This window comes from Eriocheir sinensis, chromosome 35 (assembly GCF_024679095.1).
Source record: "Eriocheir sinensis breed Jianghai 21 chromosome 35, ASM2467909v1, whole genome shotgun sequence".
Classification (NCBI taxonomy): domain Eukaryota; kingdom Metazoa; phylum Arthropoda; class Malacostraca; order Decapoda; family Varunidae; genus Eriocheir; species Eriocheir sinensis.
Genome location: NC_066543.1, coordinates 17,011,541 through 17,035,721, shown reverse-complemented (window position 1 = coordinate 17,035,721; position 24,181 = coordinate 17,011,541). Strand labels below are relative to the sequence as shown.

At 47.4% G+C, this 24,181-nt stretch overlaps 1 protein-coding gene across 1 annotated transcript in view; it reads left to right on the top strand.

The window, feature by feature from the left end:
- Positions 1–11,283: 11,283 nt before the first annotated feature.
- LOC127007566 (protein AF-17-like) overlaps positions 11,284–24,181 on the top strand; it is a 98,531-nt gene continuing 85,633 nt past the window's right edge. Inside the window, exon 1 of the mRNA XM_050878737.1 lies at positions 11,284–11,870. Coding sequence (XP_050734694.1) covers positions 11,831–11,870 — 40 coding nt within the window. The 5' untranslated portion in view covers positions 11,284–11,830. The remainder of the gene's footprint in view (positions 11,871–24,181) is intronic.

Here is a 24,181-nt window from a genome sequence, read left to right as displayed (position 1 = left end):
AATAGCCAGTATGACCTGTTTTGTGTGTGCAATGACTTTTGTTTGCCCTTTTGCACTGCTCGTCATGAGTCATTATTACCAATGGCCCAAGTGGAGAGGCTAAAGCCCAAGCTTAGTGTAGGCACATTGTCCAATGTAGTGTTGGTTTCCTCACTTTTCTGTTTCTGTAAGCAAATTAGGTATTGAGGGCTTAGCAGTGTAGACTTAAAAGAGATATTGTGAATGAGCTGAACCAGTTTCATAATTGTACATTTAACTAATTTTGTGAGTTGTGGGCAGGTAAGTAGCGTGCGTACCAAGCTAAAAGTGACATGTTCACCAAATGAGTATTGTACTATGATTTTGCCATTCTCTAATTGTTTAGAGATTGACTTCATGAAGATGAGTTCACTACTAATTCATGTACCTTAAGCTGTTGTTCAGATGAGGTAAGTAATGGTGGTCTAGGAACCAGTGGTGGTGCTAAGGGGAGCCTATATTCCCCTTAATTACCTGCTTGTTCCCCTCTCAGCCTTCCTTTAATTTTTAAACAAGTTATTGTTCTTACACAAACCCAGCTCCGACTTGCACCGAGGAAGCCTCTCGTGAATTGAATTGCCCTTTTTTCCAAAACTGTTGTAGTCGTGGGGGACTCGGGGAGGATTTTGTGATCACCATGAATTTGGACTCCTGTGCCTGATCCAACCAATTTTGCTTGGACTTTCCTTCATATTTTTTCCTCATTTCATCTGTCTCCTCTCCCTTCCACTATCCCCCCCTTCTTTTTTCCCTAAGGCCTGATCTATTTATCTATCTATATCTCCGACGCCTTTCTCCCTCGCAGGAACTTCCCTCCAGGGGGTGGCTGCTGCAGAAGTGTCTCTATCTCTCCCTGTTCTGGCACTCCCTCTCTTCACATTCAATCCTGCTACTTCTAACTCTCTCACTCCAATACTCACTCGCTCTCTGATGCATATGACAGAGTTGGCAGGGTAATATTATTCCTTATTCATTTTTCTTTACCTCCATGCTCACACTTCTTCCTTTCATAACTCTCTCTGATGCACCCACCACCTGTCTGCCCTTCACTGCTCTTTCCCTCACCTCACCTTTCATACTGCCATGCCTACATAAAACAGTCCCTAAATATTTAAACTCAAGTCACCTCCTCCATTCTCTCCTCCCTCTCTCATACAACCATCCATGTACTACACATTAAGAAACCATGGTAGGATCACACACCCCTGTCTAACACCCACACCAACACCAAAACTCTCTCTACACTTCGTTGTACCTTCTGCTCTTACTATGTATGGCTTTGCAAAATCAATGACCTGTTCTCTCGCCCTCTCAAATACCATAACCTTACTCTTTCCAGCATTCATTCTCAGCTTTCTCCTCTTACACACCCTGTCAAACTCATCCACTATCCTCTGCAGCATCCCCTCATTCTCTGCCAACAACACTGTATCATCTGCAAACAGGCCCGCAACCAATGACTCCTCCATACCTCTCACTTCCAGCCTTGGACCAAGCTCCCTCACTCTGGCTTTCATTTATCTCATACAACCATCCATGTACACATTAAAAAGCCATGGTGACATCACACACCCCTGTCTCACACCCACACCAATACCAAAACTCTCACTCAGCTCACCCTTCACGCATACAGAGGCACTCGCATCCTTATAGAAGGATTGGATTTCCTCCAGCAAACGCCCTCCCACATCATAGTAACGGGAGAGCCACTCCTTTACCAGTCGGTCAAAGAGGTACCCCACTGGTTAAGTGGGTTATGGGAGGCTCGTTGATCCTCTTTTTAGAGAGAATCTACAGTCCGGGTTGATAGTGGTCTCACCCTGCTGTTCATCCTCCCTTTTGTGCAGGCTGGTAAATGGGTACCTGGGGAAGATAAACTGTGGTAACACGGATATCCCACCTGTCCAGTGTCGCAGCTTAATGGGATCTTTCTTACCCACCACAGGCTCAAGGGCCAATGCGACTGAGATGACCATCGCGGCCAGGCGCAGCAATAGCGCATGCCCAAATTTTACCTACCCTCATGATGCTTTGAAGAACTGGTGTATCTCAGGAGTTTGCTGTTGACTGTCTATCCTTGTTTATGGTCATCTAGTTCAAACTTTATAAGGCTCGTTGTTGCTGCTCCGAAAACGCAAGGAGTCTGGCAGGCAAGAATAGTTTGGATTATTTGTCTGAAGCTTTGCTCTCGGGAATGTTTCGTTATTGGTGTCACTTAAGGAGTTGACAGCATGAAATTCATGGAGGAAAGATAGATGAATGAAAGTGCAGTAGATAGGTTCTTATATATTTACTTCCTTCCTCCTCACAAAAAAAATGCAAAGGAAGCATTGCAGTCAAGGTTTAACAAACGAGTTTCCAAACGTTGATTACAAAACATGGTTCGAGGCACTTGTCACACGCACACACACGGGATTTAGGGAGCGGAATGTAGGCCAACCAAACACCGCTAAGCAGCCCACGCACAGCCTGGTCTACAAGCGGACCTACACGAAATATTTCCTTAGCGGTGATGTAGAGCCGCCAGGAACAAGGAAGGAAGCCTCACCCTCGCTGACAGACGGTCAGTGCAGGATGCATCATACAGCTTGTTCTGGAGCTCTGACGAGAGACATTGTAAGTTTTCTTTGCGATCAAGCTTACTGTTTACGGTAGATTAAATGAAAAAATATAATAGGAATCCATATATTCTTTTGATATGGATGTTCATTTTCATACATGTCACTGAAGTTTGGGTTAATTGGTGGTTATCTTGGCAGTAAGTGGGCAGTCTTTGGTCAGTCAGCGATGACTGAAAATTGCCAGCTGGTAGCGGCAGGTTTCGAACCCGAGACTGTAGGATCACCAAGACCGGGTGGTAATCATTTTTCTTATATTTTAATTCTCCTTCTTTCTTACGATTCTGTGTTGACGTTTGTGATTAAGAATTTTTCACTTTTGACAGTGATAAATAATTACTATTGCTTGCTCTTTTTTATTTTCTCTATCTTACTTAGACATTAAAAATAATTATTTTGCTCCAAGCAATGGCCCGCCCTCAGCTAGTTGTGTTCGCGGTCTGGGGGTCGTTGGGTCTGCGGGGAGTGGCTGGGCGGCCTGGGGAAGATGGGGGCGGAACACTGCGCTGACGAGGAGGCGTTGTCTTTACACGTGCTTCCGAGTCATGGTTTAATTTCCGGCGTGCAGGCCTTGTTCGGCTCATCGCGTAGCAGGGCCGCGCCGCCGAGCTCTCAGGTAAAGCAAGGCTAGAAAAAAACTCACCGGTGTAGCGAACCGCGACCATCATCAGGCAGTCAGTCTCCTTCGATTTTTTCCTGAGGGACGAGGGAAACATTATTGCCGCGGCGGCCCATCATGTAAGGACAGCGAGGCCGCCATGTACACACCGGGTTTGTGGCCGCAGGGCATTAATAAAACGCTGAGCGACCGCCGACCCACACCACCAATACTTCTCGGAGTCGCCCTTTACCTGCGCGCCCGAGACCTCTGTGGCGGCCGTGTACTGGGCTCCCGCCGGCCTGGAGAGAGGAAACGGGAGGAGGAAAGGGACAGGGGAGAGGCATGGGGAGGGGTGTCTCAGCGGAGGAGGCGGCTGAAGCGTGGGGGTTGGGTAGGCTCCGGCAGGCGACAACTGTTTGCACTCCAGATAAAACGGGAAGAGATTTTGCTGTGAATATGCGCTCTCACCTTTTTTTTTTTTCCTATTTCCTTTCCCCAAACGACGCCGGCATGTTTGACTTTTTTTTGTATCTTGTATTGCCGATGTCCTTTTAATCTTTCGTATTAGTTGACGGGTGCAAGTGTTTAGCGGCGGCTATGGGAAAGTGAGGACTAGAGAAAACAAAAAGATAGGGACAGAAAGAGAGGTATTACACCGTGTTCTGAACCTTTCCTGCCTCCTTTTTCCGCTATTATTGTCTGGCTGGTCTTAGGAGGCGCGTTATTTTCATTTTTTTCTTTTTTCCGAAGTTTTATGGTAGCGAGACTTAACAGCACATACTCATGGGCTGCAGGACTTAAGAGGGCGTTGCTGGCTTCCTCCTGAATGGGGTAAAGGTACGGTAATCGGGTGCAGGTGGGAGAGAAAGGTGACTGAAAGAATAAAGGGGAAGGAAGGTTGGTGAGAGCAAGAGAAGGGAGAATAGCTGGTAATGAGATGGGGAAGAGTAGTTGGCAAGGGAAAGACGGGGAAGAAAGGTTAGTGAGAAGAAGAGGGGTAGAATAGATGGTAGGGTGAAGATGGGAATGGTGGGGAGGATTAAGGTTCTAACATGAAGACGGGAAAGGAGAATTGGTAGGAGAAAAAATGGGTTGATAGGGGGAAGAAGGGCAAAATAAGTTGGTTAAGGGGAGAGAAGCAAGAGAAGTTGGTTAGGAGAAAGGGGGAAAAGAAGTTAGTTAAGGAAAAAAGTGTTCAAGGGACATGTAAGAAGGATATGTGACAGATAACATTAGTGCTGTTTTTTCTTGCTTTTTCCTCCTTTACTACTGGAAATCGAGGAATACAAATGACCGAACGATTTATCTTGCGACTTGTTATCTCATTACACTTATTCTATACCTTTCTTTTCTCAGCCTGACTCCATGTGACAAAAATAGGCACGACAAGCATAATCACTGAGACACGGCACAAACAAGCCTGCGGAAGGGAGGCTTGCAAAATTATATGGTGGAGGAGGAGAGTAAAGTGTCTAAGGGTCTTGTCATACAGGTCATGCATCACTGGAAACAAAGAGACACATAACACTAAGTGAGAGCTCTTGCCACCCTCCAGAGACACACCTAGTTACACCTGCAGCCCCGCCAGGTGAAGCCAACGGCGTGCACTTCACTCGGACGGAAGTTTTATCTATTGTCTGTCTAGCCATTCTCCAGATGACAAAATGGCTGTTCGACTAGGGTATATTTAAATCGAAAACGTCAATGGTAGTAAATATTAGGAAATCTTTTTTGCATCTTCCTTTTCAATATGCTCACCGATAGTCATGTGCCACTGGGCCACTAGGGAAGAATGACTTATAAACTGAGGGCGCTGTGTAAGTTAAAGTGGTGGACTCGATCCGTGAACATTAATGATAAGGTCAGATGTTTGTCTGTTTGGGTCTTGCCGTTGTTCCATGATATGCTGGGCTTCATTATTAGTCCAGAGGTGGGAAAGTGCGGTACTGAGTGCGGTAGTGCGGTAATACCACATCACAAAAAAAGTACCGCACTACCGCAAAATTTCTGAAAAAACTGCAATTCCGCGGACCGCACTAAAAAAGCCTGCGGCACTTTTTTGCGGTACTTTGAAAACTATCGACGACTACTTTTGCAGCGCGGCATGCTCACAGAAATGTTTTTTTTACAGTAAATCGGACTCAATCAGTCAATCGGTATCAGTCATCAGAATCAGTGATTCATTCAATCTGACTTTTCAGTTATCGTTCAAAATTGAATACTAAATAGACAGACTAAACTACTACACTGCGAGTCTTCTTTAACCCGCGCGGTGCCGGCCATTTCAACCCCGGACCCGTCCGTGGTGCTGGACGACTTTTCATTGTTCTATTTTAAGCATGTTTCCTTTGTTTGGATAGCCAGGATAGGCACTGAAGTATTTTTTTATTTTGACTACCGCTACCGCAGTACCGCACACCGCGTACCGCACTGGGAAATAAAAAAAATGGGACTGCACTACCGCAACCGCACTACTCCGGAATAAGTACCGCACTACCGCAACCGCACTACTGATTTTTCAGTACCGCGCCCACCTCTGATTATTACTTACTATTAACTTAACGTTCATTCTCTTTACAACTTTTAACTCACTACAAATTCAAGCATATATTTAAGTACTACGTGACCTTTGCCTCCTAGTGATAGAATATTACTGATGCAATCTTTTGTAGTCTCCTATTATATTGCCAGGTGTGGCAAGTGGGAAAAGGAACGCTCTGCACGATGAATAATTGCCGAGCTCAACACCCTGTAAGAACTATTATTGAGTGAAAAGAATAAAGCAAAAAAAGGGGACACCACCAAGGTATTACGATATTTGAATGCACATGCAAATTAATACGGTCTGCTCATTATGCCTACTCGGGGGAGTCGTGCTAGCGTGGTAGTAATGCGAGGAGTGGCATTCAGAGTATTTAATAAGATCACTTGTAGTGAGAAGCCCAGTTTTCTCATATTCTCCGTAGACTTACCTCTGAAATGAATTCATTCGTCTGGCCACTTAATTCTATTTGTTTTTGCAGGAGTAGCGCTTAGCGGGCTTCTTTTTGTATTTGTTCCTGCTCTTGAGGTGTTTACTGTCCAAAATATATGCATAGGTCAACAGGTAAAGAGAATAGACCCCTACACATGGACAGCTGTAATAAGCTTCAGGTGTTTCCTTTCGTTATGAGGGTTGGTGGACACACACACACACACACACACACGCACGCACGCACACACAGGTTGGGCAGGTTAATTGCTCGTTGGTGTGTCGGTATCCTCACATCAACACGCGGGCGCGGCTTCCAGTTCGTTAGGTTATCCACAGCCGGCGCCCGCGAGCTCTTTCCGCCTCCGCCTCCGCCTCGCGCTAATTTACTATCACACATTAATAATCTTTCATGTGGGAGCTTATCAAACGCTTGCTGGAAATCAGAGTCAATTACATTACGGTATTCTTTTGATCTCATTAGGGGGTGGAGGAACATGGGCGAGCGCGCGCACACACACACACACACACACACACACACACACACACACACACACTCTCTCTCTCTCTCTCTCTCTCTCTCTCTCTCTCTCTCTCTCTCTCTCTCTCTCTCTCTCTCTCTCTCTCTCTCTCTCTCTCTCTCTCTCTCTCTCTCTCTCTCTATCTATCTATATATCACTCACACACACACACACACACACACACACACTCTCTCTCTCTCTCTCTCTCTCTCTCTCTCTCTCTCTCTCTCTCTCTCTCTCTCTCTCTCTCTCTCTCTCTCTCTCTCTCTCTCTCTCTCTCTCTCTCTCTCTCTCTCTCTCTCTCTCTCTCTACACACACACACACACACACACACACACACACACACACACACACACACACACACACACACACATACACACACACACACACACCTTACCTCACTATCCATGAATTTATCCAACCTCTTCTTGAATGTATCTATGGTATTGGCACCCACAACATGACTGCCAAGTCTGTTCCATTCACCCACCATTCTGTTGGTAAACCAATTCTTGCCTATGTCTTTGTTGAATCTGAATTTATCTAACTTAAAACCATTGCTACGTGTCCTACCTGGTTCTTTTACAACCAAAACCCTATTGACATCCCCTTTATTAAAGCCCTTCATCCATTTATTGACTTCGATCTGTTCTCCTCGCAACCTTCGCCTTTCTAGAGAGTGTAGATTTAAATGCTTTAGTCTACTCTCTCTCTCTCTCTCTCTCTCTCTCTCTCTCTCTCTCTCTCTCTCTCTCTCTCTCTCTCTCTCTCTCTCTCTCTCTCTCTCTCTCTCTCTCTCTCTCTCTCTCTCTCTCTCTCTCTCACACACACACACACACACACACACACTGGGCTCTGAGCTCCTTCCGTAGGGGAACGGCTGGGTGTCTCGAGAGAGACCCGCAGCAGACCAAGAGGTGAATTACACACACACACACACACACACACACACACACACACACACACACACACACACACACACACACACACACATATTCAGAAAAATAAATGTATGTTTGTGTTTCAGGAGTTGTGTTTTTGCTGTAGATGACATACTGGGGATGGGTTTAGGGACTGGCTTTAGGTAATGTATTATTTTATGTACTGTCTTTTTCTTTGTGTGTGTGAATATTCGAGCCTCATGCTGAAAAAGATGGTTAATGATATTATTGCAGACTGTATTACAAATGTGCGTTTATTTTACATAACAATGATGAAAAAAAGTTAATGTTTTCGCCATAATTTCTTAAGATTCTTGCAACTTACCTTTCTCACCTGGATAAATTTACCAAATGTATCATCAAATGAGCTATATGTCTTTCCATTAGACATTAGCTTTTATTAACGGGTTTGTGGGTGTCTTGTAAGAAGTAACTGTCGGGATTAAGTCACTCCATTAGGCAATGAATGCTCCTCCACCCTCAATTACGGTATTGACTTGTTAATTCATCGCCTCACGGTCTGTATTTATTGTGAGCTTCCCTATAAAATCATGGTCACCTGTTCTTTATTACTCATTAATTCATCTGTTTTCTCTGATCGCCTCTGAGAACAGGTGTCGGAGCGACGCTGAGTTGGGGAGTCACGAGGATGAAGTAGATTATACATCGTTAATTTAAACATACTAAAGTCAGGGCTGATGTCTTACGAAAGAAACTAAGGTAGTGTGTAACCCATTTATTTGGAAAAAAAGTTAGTCGTATCGCGGCGATATGGTTTTTACTAAAATTTAGTACTGCTTTAGCGGCCATGCCCTCATTTGGCCTGCCTCCCTTTTTCTGCTGTGTGCAGGAGGCATGCGGTAGTGCGGCATGGACTGTGGCGGAGGTATGGCCAGCGTGGCACAGAGGCGGCAAGAAGGAGGCGGGAGGTAGCGGCATCCCAGTAATCACATCAGCGCTTCGGCGGCGGTCCCGTGCGAGGAAGCAGACAGGTGTGCGGCCCCTGACGGACGCAGCAGAGGGAAGCACGTAATTTTTGGAGCACAAGCCAAGGAGAAGCCTGCCGTCGCCAAGCCGAGGGGAATGTTGGACGCAGCGTCATGGCGGAGGCAGCGTCCGACAGCTGCAGCACTCACACCCTCGTCCCTCATCCATTTTTTACATGATTCCCTCCGGAGCGGGGAGGCGCCTCCTCTTTCTTCCCTCGAGGACGTGCTCGTACCTAGCAGCCTACAGCCTCACGCCACGCCAGGCAACAGGCGGCGGCACTCAGCACTCAGCATTGATGCGCCACGCCCCTCGACGCCCAGCGGAAGCCAAGACTCGAGGGTTTTCTGTATCATCCTGTTTTTGGCTGTCCTTCCTGCTCTCCTTGAACCTAAAGTCTCGCCACGCAGTCCACCACCACACTTGGTCGATCAGTAAAATGATAAATAAATCAGCCAGTCAGTCAAGTTACTGCAGTGTCCATAGAAATGCATTTTCCATGTGGTTTCAAGCCCTTGATGTGTGTTTATCTGTTGCCGCCCTGCGTGTGGTGGTTGGCTTCACCGTTTCCCCACAAGCGTTGGAAGGCCGCTCCACGACCAGGACGTTATAATTCATGCCGCTACACTTAGTATAAATTTATCAGCGTCCCCGACCATCCCCTGAAGGACTCTGCTGAGAGAATGAGTGGCAGGACGCCGCTCCCTCTGCTGCGGGCCATCAGCTCGGCCTCACTCGCCGCCGCCCTCACAGGACACAGGCTCTCCTGCCACGACTCCCGCCACCTCGCACCGCACACCGCACACTGCATATCGACGCCCGACTAATGGTTAGCCTGCTGTGGCCCTCCTAGGCATTCAGCAGCGATTGTGGTGTTTCCAATCCGAAGTGATGGCGGCTACCGGAAGGCCGGGGAAGGAGCCAGAGGGTGAAGGGTACAGGTAGCATGTGTATGGAAATATATTATCTTATTTCTCTCTCTCTCTCTCTCTCTCTCTCTCTCTCTCTCTCTCTCTCTCTCTCTCTCTCTCTGCCTGCCTTTTTAGCTGTCACTCTGCTGTCTGTTTTATGTTATCTGCTTATCTGTGTGTTTTGTCTCCATGTCTGAATGTTTATCTGCCTATATTTCTCTGTCTTCAATTAATTAAATATTTTTATGGGTCGGGAGCTGCATCACATGTCACTCTATAGTTATACACAGTGCCTGTCCTTGTCCCTCCTTCCAGCCTTCCACCAACGCTCGACCTTTTGCTTCATGCTTCTCATGCCTGTGTTACAATGGTGCCCTGGCGCGTCACACCTGCCCTGCTCAACCATTCATTACAACTGCTGTACCTTGTTGTGCTTTGCTTGCAGCACTCACTATCCCTTCCCTGTCAACTCCTAACCTTAACTACGCCAACATCTCTGCTCCCCTCCCCCACACGGATGCAAAGTTCTTTTTTTTTTCGTTGTCTTGATATCTACCACACTCTCCTAATATCATATCAGTACCACGCCACTGTCTCCAGAAGAACAATAACAATTGAGAAACGTATTCCTGAAGTTCCATCATTTCATGTGGGTGTCTGCATGTGAACGAGCGAGCGAGTGTGCGTGCGTTCACACGTATATATCTTTAACTGTCATAATGAATTATGATTTTACAAAATAAATCATCCGAATAACAATGAAAAGATTTAAGGAGCTTCAGGAATACTGCTATCTCGCTCCACTCATTCCGTAATTATTATCAAGGTGCAAAGGGTAAACCGGAAGAATATAAAGTCCACACACAGACAAAATTTCTTCGCCGTTGTTTCTATTTCATCAACTTAAATCTCACTTTCACGCTGGCTCCGCCTCTTCGTCACGGATTTCATATCCATACATAGGCGGTGGCTGAGTGGTCATCGTGGGGGCGCCGCGTTCAGGAGGACGTTGGTTTGTGTCCCGTCCGCCGCTACAGCAAGCTGACAATTTTTCAGTCATCGCCGAGTGGTCTGTCCTGAAGACCACATATCAACCCGAATTCTAGATTTTCTCTAAAAGAGGATCAGAGATGAGCTCCATGGGACAGCATGAGCCAAACAAGAAACGCCATTAAAAATATTTGCCTGTGCCATAACGGGCTGGGATCGACCATCAGGCTCCACCAAGAAAACCCATCGGCAAAACTTTAAAAAAACAACAACATCTAAGTAGGCGGTGGGAGGGGGTGAGTAAGCAGCTTGCTGTGTCTCGTCATCCTGCCAGTTCGTGCCGCCGTCAAGGGAGGGTGCCAGGCCGGGGCATGGTGACACCCTCGTACATGGCGGCGTAAACAAAACGTTACGAGGGAAACAACTCTTTCAAGACAAGGTCAAGATTGTGCCAGGAACTGCCATACACCACTACCACCATCATCTTCACCACTACCAGCCTCCGGCCTGCCCCACTCACCCGGCCACCCACACCCTGTGAGCAGCACGTCAGCAATATATATATATATATATATATATATATATATATATATATATATATATATATATATATATATATATATATATATAAAGTTTATATTTGAAGTTTCGATTTGACACGGGCGGAGTGCAAGGTAGTTAGGCACCGGTGCGCCCTCTAGGCCAGCTCAGTGTTGCTGCCGCCGTCACTCTGGACACACCGCGCGCCCGGCCCTCCTGCCTCGCCTCACGACCCCCGCACCTGCCACCCCGGGGGAGGCACGTGTGTCGTCCTCGCGAGGGCCAGCAGTGGAGGTCGTTGGTGCGCGGACGTGTCGCCGAGAATGGCACTGCTCTGTTGGTCACTAATAAACTAGTCAATTAATATGCAAAAAGGGTTAATCGTTTATTGACAAACTGTTATTAGTTGCAACAAATGTTAGTGTGTCGGCGCGTGTGACGTGAACAGTGAGTGAAGCGTGACTCGTTGACGGGACGAACGGTGTATTACCATTGGCTGAAGTAATTCACGAACAGCAAACAATTGAGAGACCAAGAGACCAAGCTCCGTCTCGTGGTTGAGGTGTGTACACGCCAGCGAGACCTGGCGACACACTCCACCGCCTCCCTCGTGCTAGCCGCCAGGGCCCGCGGGGGTGTGCGTTGTGACGGGCGGCGGGGAGCGGCGCGCGGCGGGGCCCCTCGACTGCTGCCACCGGCGGGAGGGAGGAGGCACGGCGCGGTACGGCGACATGTCCCGGAGGAAACAGGCGAAGCCGCGTGCCCTCAAACGTGAGTGTGTGTGTGTGTGTGTGTGTGTGTGTGAAGAATGCTGCTGTGTATACAACATTTCCTTTTTCTGTTTATCATTACTTGAAATAATTTTTCTGTTACAACGATATTGTCCGCTTAGTAGTCTAATGTAGTCAATGTCATTATTCTTAGTTATCATGTCTATATATAATTATTATGGTCGTTGTTGTTGTGGTGGTGGAGGCTGTGGCCGGGTTGGTCCTGATATGTGCTGGATCCTCCTGGGGATCCTCGTTAGGGGTGGAGGAGGGTGCCTAAGCCACACACACACACACACACACACACACACACACACACACACACACACACACTCACTCTCTCTCTCTCTCTCTCTCTCTCTCTCTCTCTCTCTCTCTCTCTCTCTCTCTCTCTCTCTCTCTCATTTATTTTTTGTTGGTATTTGCAAAAAGTCAGCTCGACGGGCTGGAGAGGGATTTCGTTGTTACATCTGAGTGTTTGCGTGTGGAAAAACATGTTTCTCTTTTGTGCACAAGAAGTCGCCGCTCTCGTTAGTCCGGCGTGATGCCCGGCGGCTGGACGTAAAGCCTGATAAAGTATTCAGGATCAGGCTGAAGGGAAAGCTCGGAGGCCCGACCAAAGCTGTGTTCCGCGAAAGAGCCGCTGGACTCCTTTTCCACGACAATGCGAAGGAAGGAGGACCGAAAACCTGCGGTGAGTCGAGCTGTGTCAAGGGCCTGGCCGTGTGCGCCCCGCCGCTCGCAGTGGGCTGCCCATCCACTGTTCTCTCCCTCTTGCGTTGCTTTTCCTCTCGTTTTCGTCCACTCATCCCGAGAGAAAACGGAGCCGGTGAGCTAGCGTTGAGGGACGATCAACTAATGCATGTGGGCAGATGAAAACATTTTAGAGAACAAAATGATCAAGCATACATCAGGGACAAGCATGAATATACATATATTTGCACACTATTTTTCTGGTATGTCGCTGGTGACTTTTTTTTTTCTTACACGTCGAGAATTTCCTGCGTCGTGAGGACACCGATCTCCCGAGCTTGGCCGGCCAGACGGCGAGGCGGAGCAGCGGAGGAGCACGAAGCAGTGGACCCTTTTCGTGTGTGATTGTTGGGTCCACGTGGCGCAGTGAGGCACCCTTCACCCCCCCCCCCTTCCCCTTCCCCTCGCTTGGCCCCTGCCTCGCCCTGCCCCTGCCTCGCCCTGCCCCATTCCGTGCCTCCCTCCCCGGCGTGGGCGTGTCCGTGGCCAGACACGCACACAACAGTTCGGTCTATGTGAAACGTTTCTTAAAGCTGAGGTGGAGCGAGACGCGGGCGCAAGAGATCCCCACAGAAAGTAAACAAAAGGTGAGGTGAACGCCACAGTGGTGGCATTATAATATCGGAGCCAGAGACATTTTCGATTCATGATAAAACTACGTTTGCTTTAATGCAAACTTCTGGGAATGACGTGTGGGTAGCTCTAGCATTTGGGCAGTCCCAGAGGAGAAGATAGTCTAGGAAGGCATTAGAGGGAGAAAACAACAACGATTCCTCAACCCTAACTCCTCCCAGCCCCCTGTCGCCAAGTGGTTCATCAGCCAGGTAGTGGGGGGACTCGCTTCCGTGTCCCCCACTGACAGCCTGGCACCGGCGGCCCCGCCTATCAGATATAGACATGAAATTACGCAGCCAAAGATATACTGTCTGGGTGTGCATGGAGTCATGTATACATCTGTTTGGCTAATGGGTCTTGGTAATGCTGGTAAGCCAATCTCTGGTGTCTTGAAGTTGCTAAGGGCTGAGGAAAAGCCTACGAGTGGTACCCCGGCCCTCCCCCCGCACCGCCCTCGCCCCGGACCCCCGGCAGCCCTGCTCAATGGGGTCCCGATAATAAATCACGATGACTATCGCTTAGAACACTTGCTTGTTTTCCTTTTATGCTATACAACGCACTTGGTGCAAGAGGAGGGGGGAAAGAAGGAGAAGAAGAGGAAAGAGAAGATGAATAAGAGAATGAATGTTTGTGAGTGGGCTCCTGCTTGGAGGTGTCAGTCATAGTGTGGTAAATAAAAAAAATAAAAAAAATAAAAAACTGCGCAGATACATATGTGCACCAGATCATTAGACAGTACCAACATGCCACACTGACACACACCACAGCCGAGCCCCAGCATCACACAGGACGAGTCAAGGGAAGCAAACCAGGACAGGCCTTGCAGAGCAAAAACACCACCATCACCACACCCTCCACACCCTAGGAATACTTTGTGCACGGCCTCCCAGACCTGGACTACGCGGTATGCAGGTTATTACGATCCCTCACCTAATGAACGGAGGGAGACTTGCATGAATAGCAGCAGCTCACCACCATCCAACCCCCGCCGCCGCCGTCGCCTCCCAGCAGACTCTCGCCTTGGTGTTGTCGCCCGTCAGCTGAAGTTCGTAGTTTGACGTCGGTTTGTGGTAACGGCTTGGGACTTGTTGCACTTCCTGGTGATCGCCGTGTGCCAGGACAAGGCAGGTCAGGGAAAGACGGGACAGAACAGGACAGAACAGGGCAGGGTAGCGTAAAGTCTGACTACCTCATTTTTTTTTCGTCTTCGCCTGTAGCGCCGGTAGGCTTTCTTCAGGGGCCTGGTGGTCGGCCCAAGTCCGTCATGGCGCAGGCAATTTTTTTTTTATAGTGGCGCCATTTATGCTTGGCTCATGCTGCCCCCCGGAACTCATTCTTGATTCGTTTGAATGGTTTCTTCTAGAGTGCGGGTTGGTGTGTAGTCTTAGGCCACTCGGCGGTGACTGAAAAATCCCAGGTGGTAGCGGGCGGATTCGAACCGACGTCGTCCATGGCACGGTGCATGCGGGGCCCTCACGCTAACCACTCAGGCACCGTCTACCCAAACCCCAACCTCATAACCTCTCATCAGCTGTCCATTGTGTTGCACTTAGTCGCTGTTATCTAATATATGCACACAGTCATATCGGTCCATGCTTCAGGTGAGCTGACGTAACTTGTATAGCTCAGAATTCAAGTTCATCACACACACACACACACACACACACACACACACACACACACACACACACACACACACACACACACACACACACGAGTGAGTCTGCTGCTGGCTCTGGGAGACGTCAGACAGTCTGGCATCCTTTGGGAATCTGCTCACCCAAGGGACCTGCTCTCTCTCTCTCTCTCTCTCTCTCTCTCTCTCTCTCTCTCTCTCTCTCTCTCTCTCTCTCTCTCTCTCTCTCTCTCTCTCTCTCTCTCTCTCTCTCTCTCTCTCTCTCTCATATTGACTTGGTAATTCAGTTTTGGATATTGCTCATTATCTTCCTCCGTAATCCTCCTTGTCATTATTCCTCCTCTGCCAATTACTCTCTGTTCTTCCTCCTATTAATGCAACTGAGGAGGAGGAGGAGGAGAAGAAGAAGAAGAAGAAGAAGAAGAAAACAAAAAAGAAAAAAGAAAAACGTGAAGGAGAAGGAAAAGAAGGAGGAAAAACAGGAGGAGGAGGAGAAACAGGAGGAGGAGGAGAAACAGGAGGAGGAGGAGAAACAGGAGGAGGAGGAGGAGGAGGAGGAGAGAAAGGACAACGGGAAAATTGCATGAATAACCTTTTTACTCACACACACACACACACACACACACACACACACACACACACACGAATACAGTAGTCTGGTTTATATATATTCACATTCCCTCCGCGCTGCGTCACTGGCTATCTCTGATTTACTAAAAAAGAGGCGCTTTGCATTCTGATTTCAGCATTATCATACGGCGCCCTTCAGGCCACTTACTGGGAGGTTGGGTTAATACGTTTTCCCTCACTAGTTATGTGGTTGTCAAGATGTGTGCTCAACTTATTATTTTATTGTTATGTATTTCATTGTTGTTGTTGTTGTTCATCATTATCATCATCGTTCTTCTGTTTTTCTTTCTTTATCTCTTTCATCATTATCTTCTTCTTCGTCGTCTTCTTACATACAAATAATACCATTGCTACTTCTAATGGTACCGTCACCACCACCACTGGCACCACCACAACTACAACAACTACTACTACTATTTTTTTGTGTGTGCTGCCTGTAGCGCCGGTAGGCTTTCTTGAAGGACCTTATGGACGGCCCCAGCCCGTTAGTAGCGCAGTTCTATTATATTTACAGTGGCTGCCGTGATGTATGACTTTTGCTTGGCCCATGCTGCCCCCCGGTGCTCCTCTTGACCGAAGTCCCTGAGGTTAAGGTTGACTGAAGATCCGGACACTCGAAGGTGATTTGAAAAGTCAACATCTTTCGGTGGGGCCTCGAACCTAGTCCGCGCTGGGGTCTGTGTGGTCTGTATTTCTATGTAAACCTATCTAAATCTCTCTCATACTTCGTTCCGCTGCCTCCACGTCTACACCTGTCTCCGTCGCCGCCTCCGCCCTCAGGTGCCAGGATACCTAAGGTCTCTGGAGGCGCAGCTTTCCCTATCAACCGCCAGGGACTCTGGTCTGTCTCGCTGTAGCTATTCCGGGACAGCGTGTCTCCAAGGACGTTACATATCCCTTATCTATGCCCGCCTGTGTGTGTGTTCACGCCGCCCTGCCGCCACACACACACACACACACACACACACACACACACACACACACACACACACACACACACACACACACAAATGTTTGTTTCTCCGTGTCAAGTTCTTTGATTATATCTGTTTACGTCTTTATTTTTATTTAAAATTGATAATCGGAGAGTTACACTCTGCATTTTGTTTGTTTTGTAAGCACTTTCTTGAGTGCTTTTGCTTATCCCTCGGCGTGCCTTGCCTCCACCGGCCGTCCCTGCAAACCTGTGTGTGCCACTCAAGCCCCGGCCGCGTCACGGCTTCATTTCCTTGACCCGGTGCGTCCAGATGAGCGGAGAGGCAGGCGGCCGCCTCACCCCCAGCGGAGCGTGCCGCTGTCAGGGGGTCGGGGGTCTTGTTGCCCTGTCCACGGTGCCGCGGCTCGGGGATCAAAGATGGCCGCCGCTGGTCCTCGCCACAGGGAGGACCGGTTGGCCAAGGCGATGCGGTGCCCGTCATGCGTGGACGCCCCTGGAGACAGCCACCACCAGGCTGGCTCGGTGGGTCAAACTGATGAAGCTTTCCTGTAAGACGCCTCAGTTTTGTTGTGTGTCTGAGGCACGTGAGGCGCGTCGCGTGTTTCAGCCAGGCCGTGAATACTGTGCGAGGCTCTAAGACATGTTTTTAGCTCTATTTGTACGAGGCATCTTTTTCGAAACGTTGTAGCGACATGAGACACGCCTCGCCTTCAGTTCCGCTGAAGGGCACCTGCCATGAGGCCTAGATTACTTTACAGAAGATGGAAATTGTAATCGTAAAATACGTTTTATGGCTTTATGTCTGAGGAAAACTCGCTGGTTTGTGGCTATACTTCGGCTGATGAATGACTGATTTCTGAATAAGTATTTATATCTAAATTGTTTTAGTTACAATAGACTTACTTTATTCCACGTGATATTTAAGTGGTAATGATTTTATGTTAGTGTTCCTTTACAATTATACAATACAGTTGGCCGCGACGCGCCTGCACGCCACCACAAGTCTCCTTTAATTCGGCGTCCCCCTCCGCGCCTCGCCCATTCCGTGGTCAGTAAAATGTATCATCACGTGCCCCGAAATACATTTAATATTTCGCGGGGCCGCAGCGCTACTTCAAGATTACCCGGGAGCGATGCGTAACTTTTCTTCCCGTGCCTCTGCTGAGTGAGGGAGTGAGTCTCGCACCACAACGCGGCGGCCACGGCCAGGGGGTGGCGGGATGCCGTGCACAGGCCCCGGGTGCCAGGGCTCGCTGACCCCTCGTACTGCTTTATTTTTCTTCGACATGAGTGACAGGAGGTGCTGCAGCCTCTCGCGGCACGTCAAAACTCCGCTGCACTTTTATTTTATCTTCATTTTGGTTTTACCTTTCTGTTGCTATGAAATAAATGAACCTACATGGGCAAAACTTTCGCATGTTGGAGCCCATGACCGGCCCACTGCACCCATCCCGCCCCTTCCTCCCCCCCGTCCCGCCCACGCTTGTTAGTGCTAGGGTGTAAACGTCTCCTTCTCTTCCTCCTTCTCCACCTCCTCTTCCTCCTCCTTTTACTTATAATGATAATCCCCACCACCTCCACCATCACCACCGTCGCTATCATCACAAGCACCGTCAGCACCACTATCATCTCTATCATCATCACCAGCATCAGTCATCATCACTACCACCACACTACCACCATCATCATCATCATTATCACCGTCATAGATTATCACCACCACCACCAAAACCAGTACCACAACCAATCACCTCTCACCACCACAAGCACCTACCACCCCCACCATCACCACCACCGCCATCATTAATATTATTATACCCACTATCATAATCAACTTCACCACCACCACCGCCACAGCTCGGGCGGCAGTCACTCGGCAGCGCGGAGGTGATGTAGATTTATGCTAAACACATGAGCCGCAAACGTCACCCGGAGAGGATTAGTCACGGCCGAGGGTCAAAAATGGCGCGTCGTGTCCATTCTTGCGTCATAATTGGTATAAATATCAATTCCTGTGATTACTATAGTCAGCATGGCGGGTAATGGTTGGCTGCGTGGCGCGGCTGGAAAATGATGCAAATGAGGACATGCAAATAGCCGAGGGGAAGAGTTCCGAGGGCCGGGCGCGTGCGGCGGCCATGATGGAGGGTCATGAGGGGAGTGGAAGTGGGGCCGCGGCGGACATGGCGTGCATGGTAATGCGAGAGAGAGTATGGGCGTGCAGGGGTAAAATTTGGGGAAGTGAAGGGCGTGCAGGGAGGGTGCGGGGAAGGGGCGGCGTCCCCACATGTCCCTCGGGGCAGCGACCCCTGCGATAACACGCCAGGCTATTGCATCACCGGGCCACGGCACAACCAAGCCTCGCCTGTTAGCGGGCCCCGCCTCGCCCTTGTGTCGCCGGGCGCAGGGGCCAAAGTGACGGCCGCAGCACCGGTGCCGGTAGCGCCGTTTGCCATGGGTGGGGACTCGGTGGAAATGAGATCCCTCTGGATGGCCCAAATTACACTGGAAAATTTCAACTGGGACTCCCCGGCTGGCAGTGCTCGAGAGGAGGTACTGTAGACCGCAGTTAATGTTATCATCGGTTATTGCTACTTGCAGTTATTGCCATTAAGTTATGGCAACCGCCCACTTATCGCTGTCGGCCCTTCCATTCCTCCCTTCTTGCCTGCCTCCTTCCCTTCCTTTCTTCCTGCCCTGCTGCTTCCCTTCCCCTAACAACATTGGTGCAGGAGGGAGGGAAGGCCACGGGAAGGGAAAGGAAGGGCAGGCGGGCGAGGGCTGCTGAAGAGGCCGTTATAGGGTAAACGGAGAGCACCAATCAGTCAGCAGCAGCAGCAGCAGCCACCAGGGGCAGTGTAGGCCCTGTCCCGCCCCGCCTGCTGCCGCTCCTGTATCAAGCTGCACTATCCACGCTCCGCTCCGCCCTGCCATTAATTACTGGAGCTGCTGGTGCTGGAGGGGAGGCTGAAGGGGGTGGGGAGAGTGATGATGGGGTGAAGAGAGTGGGGAGGTGCTGAAGGGGTGTGGGACTAGGAATGAAGAGGGATGGGAGGGGGAGACAGAGTGAATATGGTGGGGAAGTGGGTGAAGAATGTTGGGAAGAGGAGTGAAGAACACTGTGGAGAGAGAGGGGGAGTGGGAACGAGCGATGATGAGGGGTGGAAACGAGTGAAGGGGTAAAGAAGGTGAGAGAAAGGGGTAAAGAAGGTGAGAGAAAGGGGTAATGCAGGACAGGAAGAGGGATGGATGAGGTGTGAAGACTAGTGAGTGGGGTGGGGTGTCGTGAGGAAGATGTAGGGAGATAACTCAAAGGAAGGGGAAAGATGAACAGGTCGGAGACGCGAGTAAATCAGAAGAGATGAAAGCAATAGAATAGCCCGGAAAGGAATGAACGAGATGGGGAGGAAAGGTGAAGGGAGGGGGATGTAGGGGGTAGAGGCGTGCAGGGTAGTGTTTGGGAGAGTATAGTTAACCCGTCCGCTGCGATTGGCACGGATTCGGCTTTCACTGGTAGCCTGGTAACATTAAGTCTCAGGTCTTTCTCTGCCTCTGTGGTGGATAGTGGAGTGTTTCCCATGTGGTATTGGTATGCTGAATATCCTCTCCCAAGGTACAGGACTTTACATTTTTCCTCATTGAATTGTAGCAGCCACTTTTTGTTCCGTTCCTGTAGCTTGGTGATGTCTTGTAGGAAATCCGCGGTCAAGGGGTTAAGGATTTGGAGAGAGAAAAAAAAGAAACTTAAAAAGATGAAAAAGTCCAGCTGATTGGTCCCTCGGTGCTCCAGTTTCCTTATTGATCATGTTTGTTTACCTGTCACAGCGATACCACCTGAGTTGCATGACCCGGAGATTCTCAGCAGATAAAGCAGAGACTGGGTATGGACGACCCTATCCACTGAGACCCCCATACACTGTCAATAACTACGCACTCAGTCCATCTTCCATCTTCATTGGCTGTAGATGTGCTGTATTCGCTTTCATTTTCTCTCACACTTCTCGTCAATATATTTTTTCCTGACCTTTAGCTGTACTTACCTTTCTTCTTCTGTTATCACCACCACCACCACCAACACCACCATCCATCACCTCCTCACTAGCTGTACATGTACCCGCTTCCCTTCCCATATTCCCTCATACCTCTTATTAATATATTTCTTCCATCACACTTACCAGCTGTTTAACAATCTCCTTCCGTCACCACCACCACCACCACCACCACCGTCATTCATTACCACCTCATTAGCTGTAGATGTGATGTACTCCCCATTTTCTCCCATACCTCTTATTAATATCTTTCTTATAAATCTATCTTTATTTCGTCACCCCCATTAGCTACACACTATCCTTCCTCCCCTCACCACCACCGCCGTTACCTCCTTCACTGCTCGCCTTCATCCATTAAGTACTGCTAATCGTTATGTACTTCTCCCCACCTTCCACCTTTACCTCTTTTCTCATCAACCTTCCTTCCATCGCCACCCCCACGTAGCTACCCACTAATCACCCTTCTTCCATCATCACCGTCACAATCATCTCCTCCCTCGCCTCCCGTCGTCCATCATTACCGACGTCTCTCGTCATCGCCTTCTTCCCCATATTAATCAGTCATTAGGAAGGAATGGCTTTTCGCGTCCACATAGGCTTGTGCTGATGACTGACTGGTATGAGTAACAGTGCTTTTGATTGTTACAGTCCTATCAGTGATCAGAAATAATGACTTTTAATCAATATAATTCAGGGTTGGTAAAAACACAAAAGGAAAATTATTTGAAAATAAAAACATTTTGTTTTTTGAGAGTTTCCCTGGTTACTTCTTGTATACATATAGAAATGATTTTTTTTAAAACAAACAAGTTGTATTTTACTGAAAGGATTAATAAGTTTGTCTATTGCGTACTCTGATACACCATAAATACTTTTTGTTGATTTGAACCTTTGACAGATATTTTTAGCTCGCCTTACCTAATTTAATCCTTGTAATAGAAATGCGACTGTACATAAACATACATAACAACAACAACAAAAATATATACATACAAACTAAGAAAAAATGGAATGGTTGAAAAAAATAAGAACTGTTTTTGACTTGGTTAAAAGCGACCAACCTTGCTATCAATGCTTCCACTGCCCTTCACCACCGCCCCCACCTCACCACCACTGTAACCATCATTTCCACCTCTACTTTCTCCCTTCCACCACCCACCACCACCACTGTAACCACCACCAATACCACCCTCACGCACCACCACCTCATTCACATCACCATCAATCTTCTCGCCTCCGCCCACCACCACCACCACCACCTTCACCGCCACCGCCCCCACCGCCACTGACCGGTACTTGTTATTTCCAGGTTGTTGCATTCCCTCGACCTTACTTATGTTTGTGTATGTGTGTTGTGTTTGTGATGTTTACTCTGTTGCCTGCGCTTAGCTGGTGGTGGTCGTGCGCCGTGTGTGTGATAATGGTGGTGATTTGGTGATGATGGTGATTGATGATCCAGTTGTGATTGCGAGGTCTTTGTGGGTGTGGGTGTTGGTGGTGATGCGTTGGTGGTGTTGGTTGGTTTTGGAGTTGGTTTATATTTATTGTCTTGCTATTTATGACATTTTTTTCTTGCGCTCTTTTTTTCAGCGTCTTACGATAATAATTAATGTTATTGCCTGTTATTAATGTTTTTTTTTAATTGCATTTATTTTTGTGTTGCTCTTAGTTTGTTTATTATTATTTATTTGTTTATATTTCCAAATTGCTCATACTTCTATTATCATTTTGTTTTTATACTTTGGTTCGCTCTCTCTCACTAAATGTTGGCCTTTGATATTATTCAGTATTCCATTTCATCGTCGTGGTTTTTCCTTTGGTCCGTGTTTTCATTGTCTTTACAGTTCAACATTTATATTTCAGTGTTTCGTAGTTGTTTTGTCAACAGTAAGTATTAAGCCATACGTTGCTTGTGGCTTATCCGGTTTGATGTTATTTTTTTCTCATCGTATATTTTTTGTGGTTTAATCCACTTTTGTTTTAATTTTAGTTGCCTCCATTTTTTCTTCTTTTTTTTTTTTTGGCGTTGTAGGGCGATCCGTTATTCATTTACTTATTTATTTTGGTGACTTTTTGCCTTTTTTCATATTTTCGTATACATGCATTTGGCAATGGCTACATCGGTTAGTAATTTATTTATGTGCTCGATTACTTCCGCTGCAATAAAAAAAGAGTAAATTAAATTGGCCCTCACCCTGTTACGCCTCATCCCGCCAGGCCCGACTCCTCCCATTTTTACTGTTGAGTCCATCGCTCGCCCGCTGCACCAGGGGAGAAAAGAAGGGAAAAAAATGTAAAAAAAGAATAAATAGAGATAGTCACTTTATAAAATGTAAACGTGTTTTTAAACTTATTGATATATACCTATACGAAATGTTTTTTTACCCAACGTAGTCTGACGCAACGTAACCTATAATTTACTTGTTTACTTCGCTTATCGTCTTATAATCTACTTTTCAGTCACAACCTAACACCAAACTAATTTACCAGTCCAACATACTCAGTCTAGTGTATGTATGTACCTACCTTAGATAACCCAGCCTACCTAACCTAGCTCATCTTAAATAGTTTTGCCTACTTAACTTAACAATTACCCCTTGCAGTCGTCCTAGCCTTCTAAACATACAGAAGCTAACCGGCCTATCATACCCAACATGACATAGCTCATCTAATAGCTTATCTTAACTAATTAAATTTACTTTACTTTATAATCCTTAACTTATAATTCCGTTCAAGCAATATCCCCCATTTCCACTCATCACAACAAGCAGCTCAACTTAGGCTACCATCTTACAGCCATCTCATGTCTATCTTAAACGTGTGTACCGATCCAACATAACACATCGTAGCGTACCCAGTCTTTCCTAACTAGCCCGCAGTGCTCGTGTTGTGTCCAAAAGTCCTCGAGTTGGTACGCTGCCACGAGGGAGCTTCGTGGTTGAGAGAGAGGCAGCTTTCTCGTGTAAGTTGCCATGCTATGTTGAAATCTAGTATCCAATTTTACGGTTATGTTTGGATCATCCTGCGTTACGTCATCTATTTTTGTGAATGGTGAAAGGTTCAGATTAATTTTCATATTTTGTTCACTTTGCAGGAGTTTTTATATTCATCCGTCTTAACCTAACGTTTTTGGTGTTATTTTACCCCTGTCGTCAGTCATCAGTTAATAACGTTATGCGTGTTATAGATATATTGATAGGTAATAATGTCGTTTGTTATAGATCCATTAATGTTAATAACGTTTTGCGTGTTATAGATATATTGATAGGTAATAGTATCATGTGTTATAGATACATTGTTAATAACATTATGCGTGTTTTAGATATATTGATAGGTAAAAGCGTCTTGTCTTATAGATGCATTAATGTTGATAGCGTTGTGTGTTTTATAGATACATTAATAATGTTATAGATTCATTAGCACTGATAGGGTTGTGTGTGTTACAGATACAGTAATAGTTATAGATTTATGAACAGTTAACAGCGTTGAGTGTTATAGTTACAGTACAGGCGAGCTCATCGAGAAAAAACGCACTAACACAAAGAAAATGATGATGAAATTTTACGGTGGATATCTGGGAGATTTGACGCGTAACGCTGTTGATTACGTACGCTGCTGTGCTAATAGGATTCCGTTAAAAGTGTGTACGTGCATAAACTTAACATTTCTTCCTATGCTACCCACACACACGC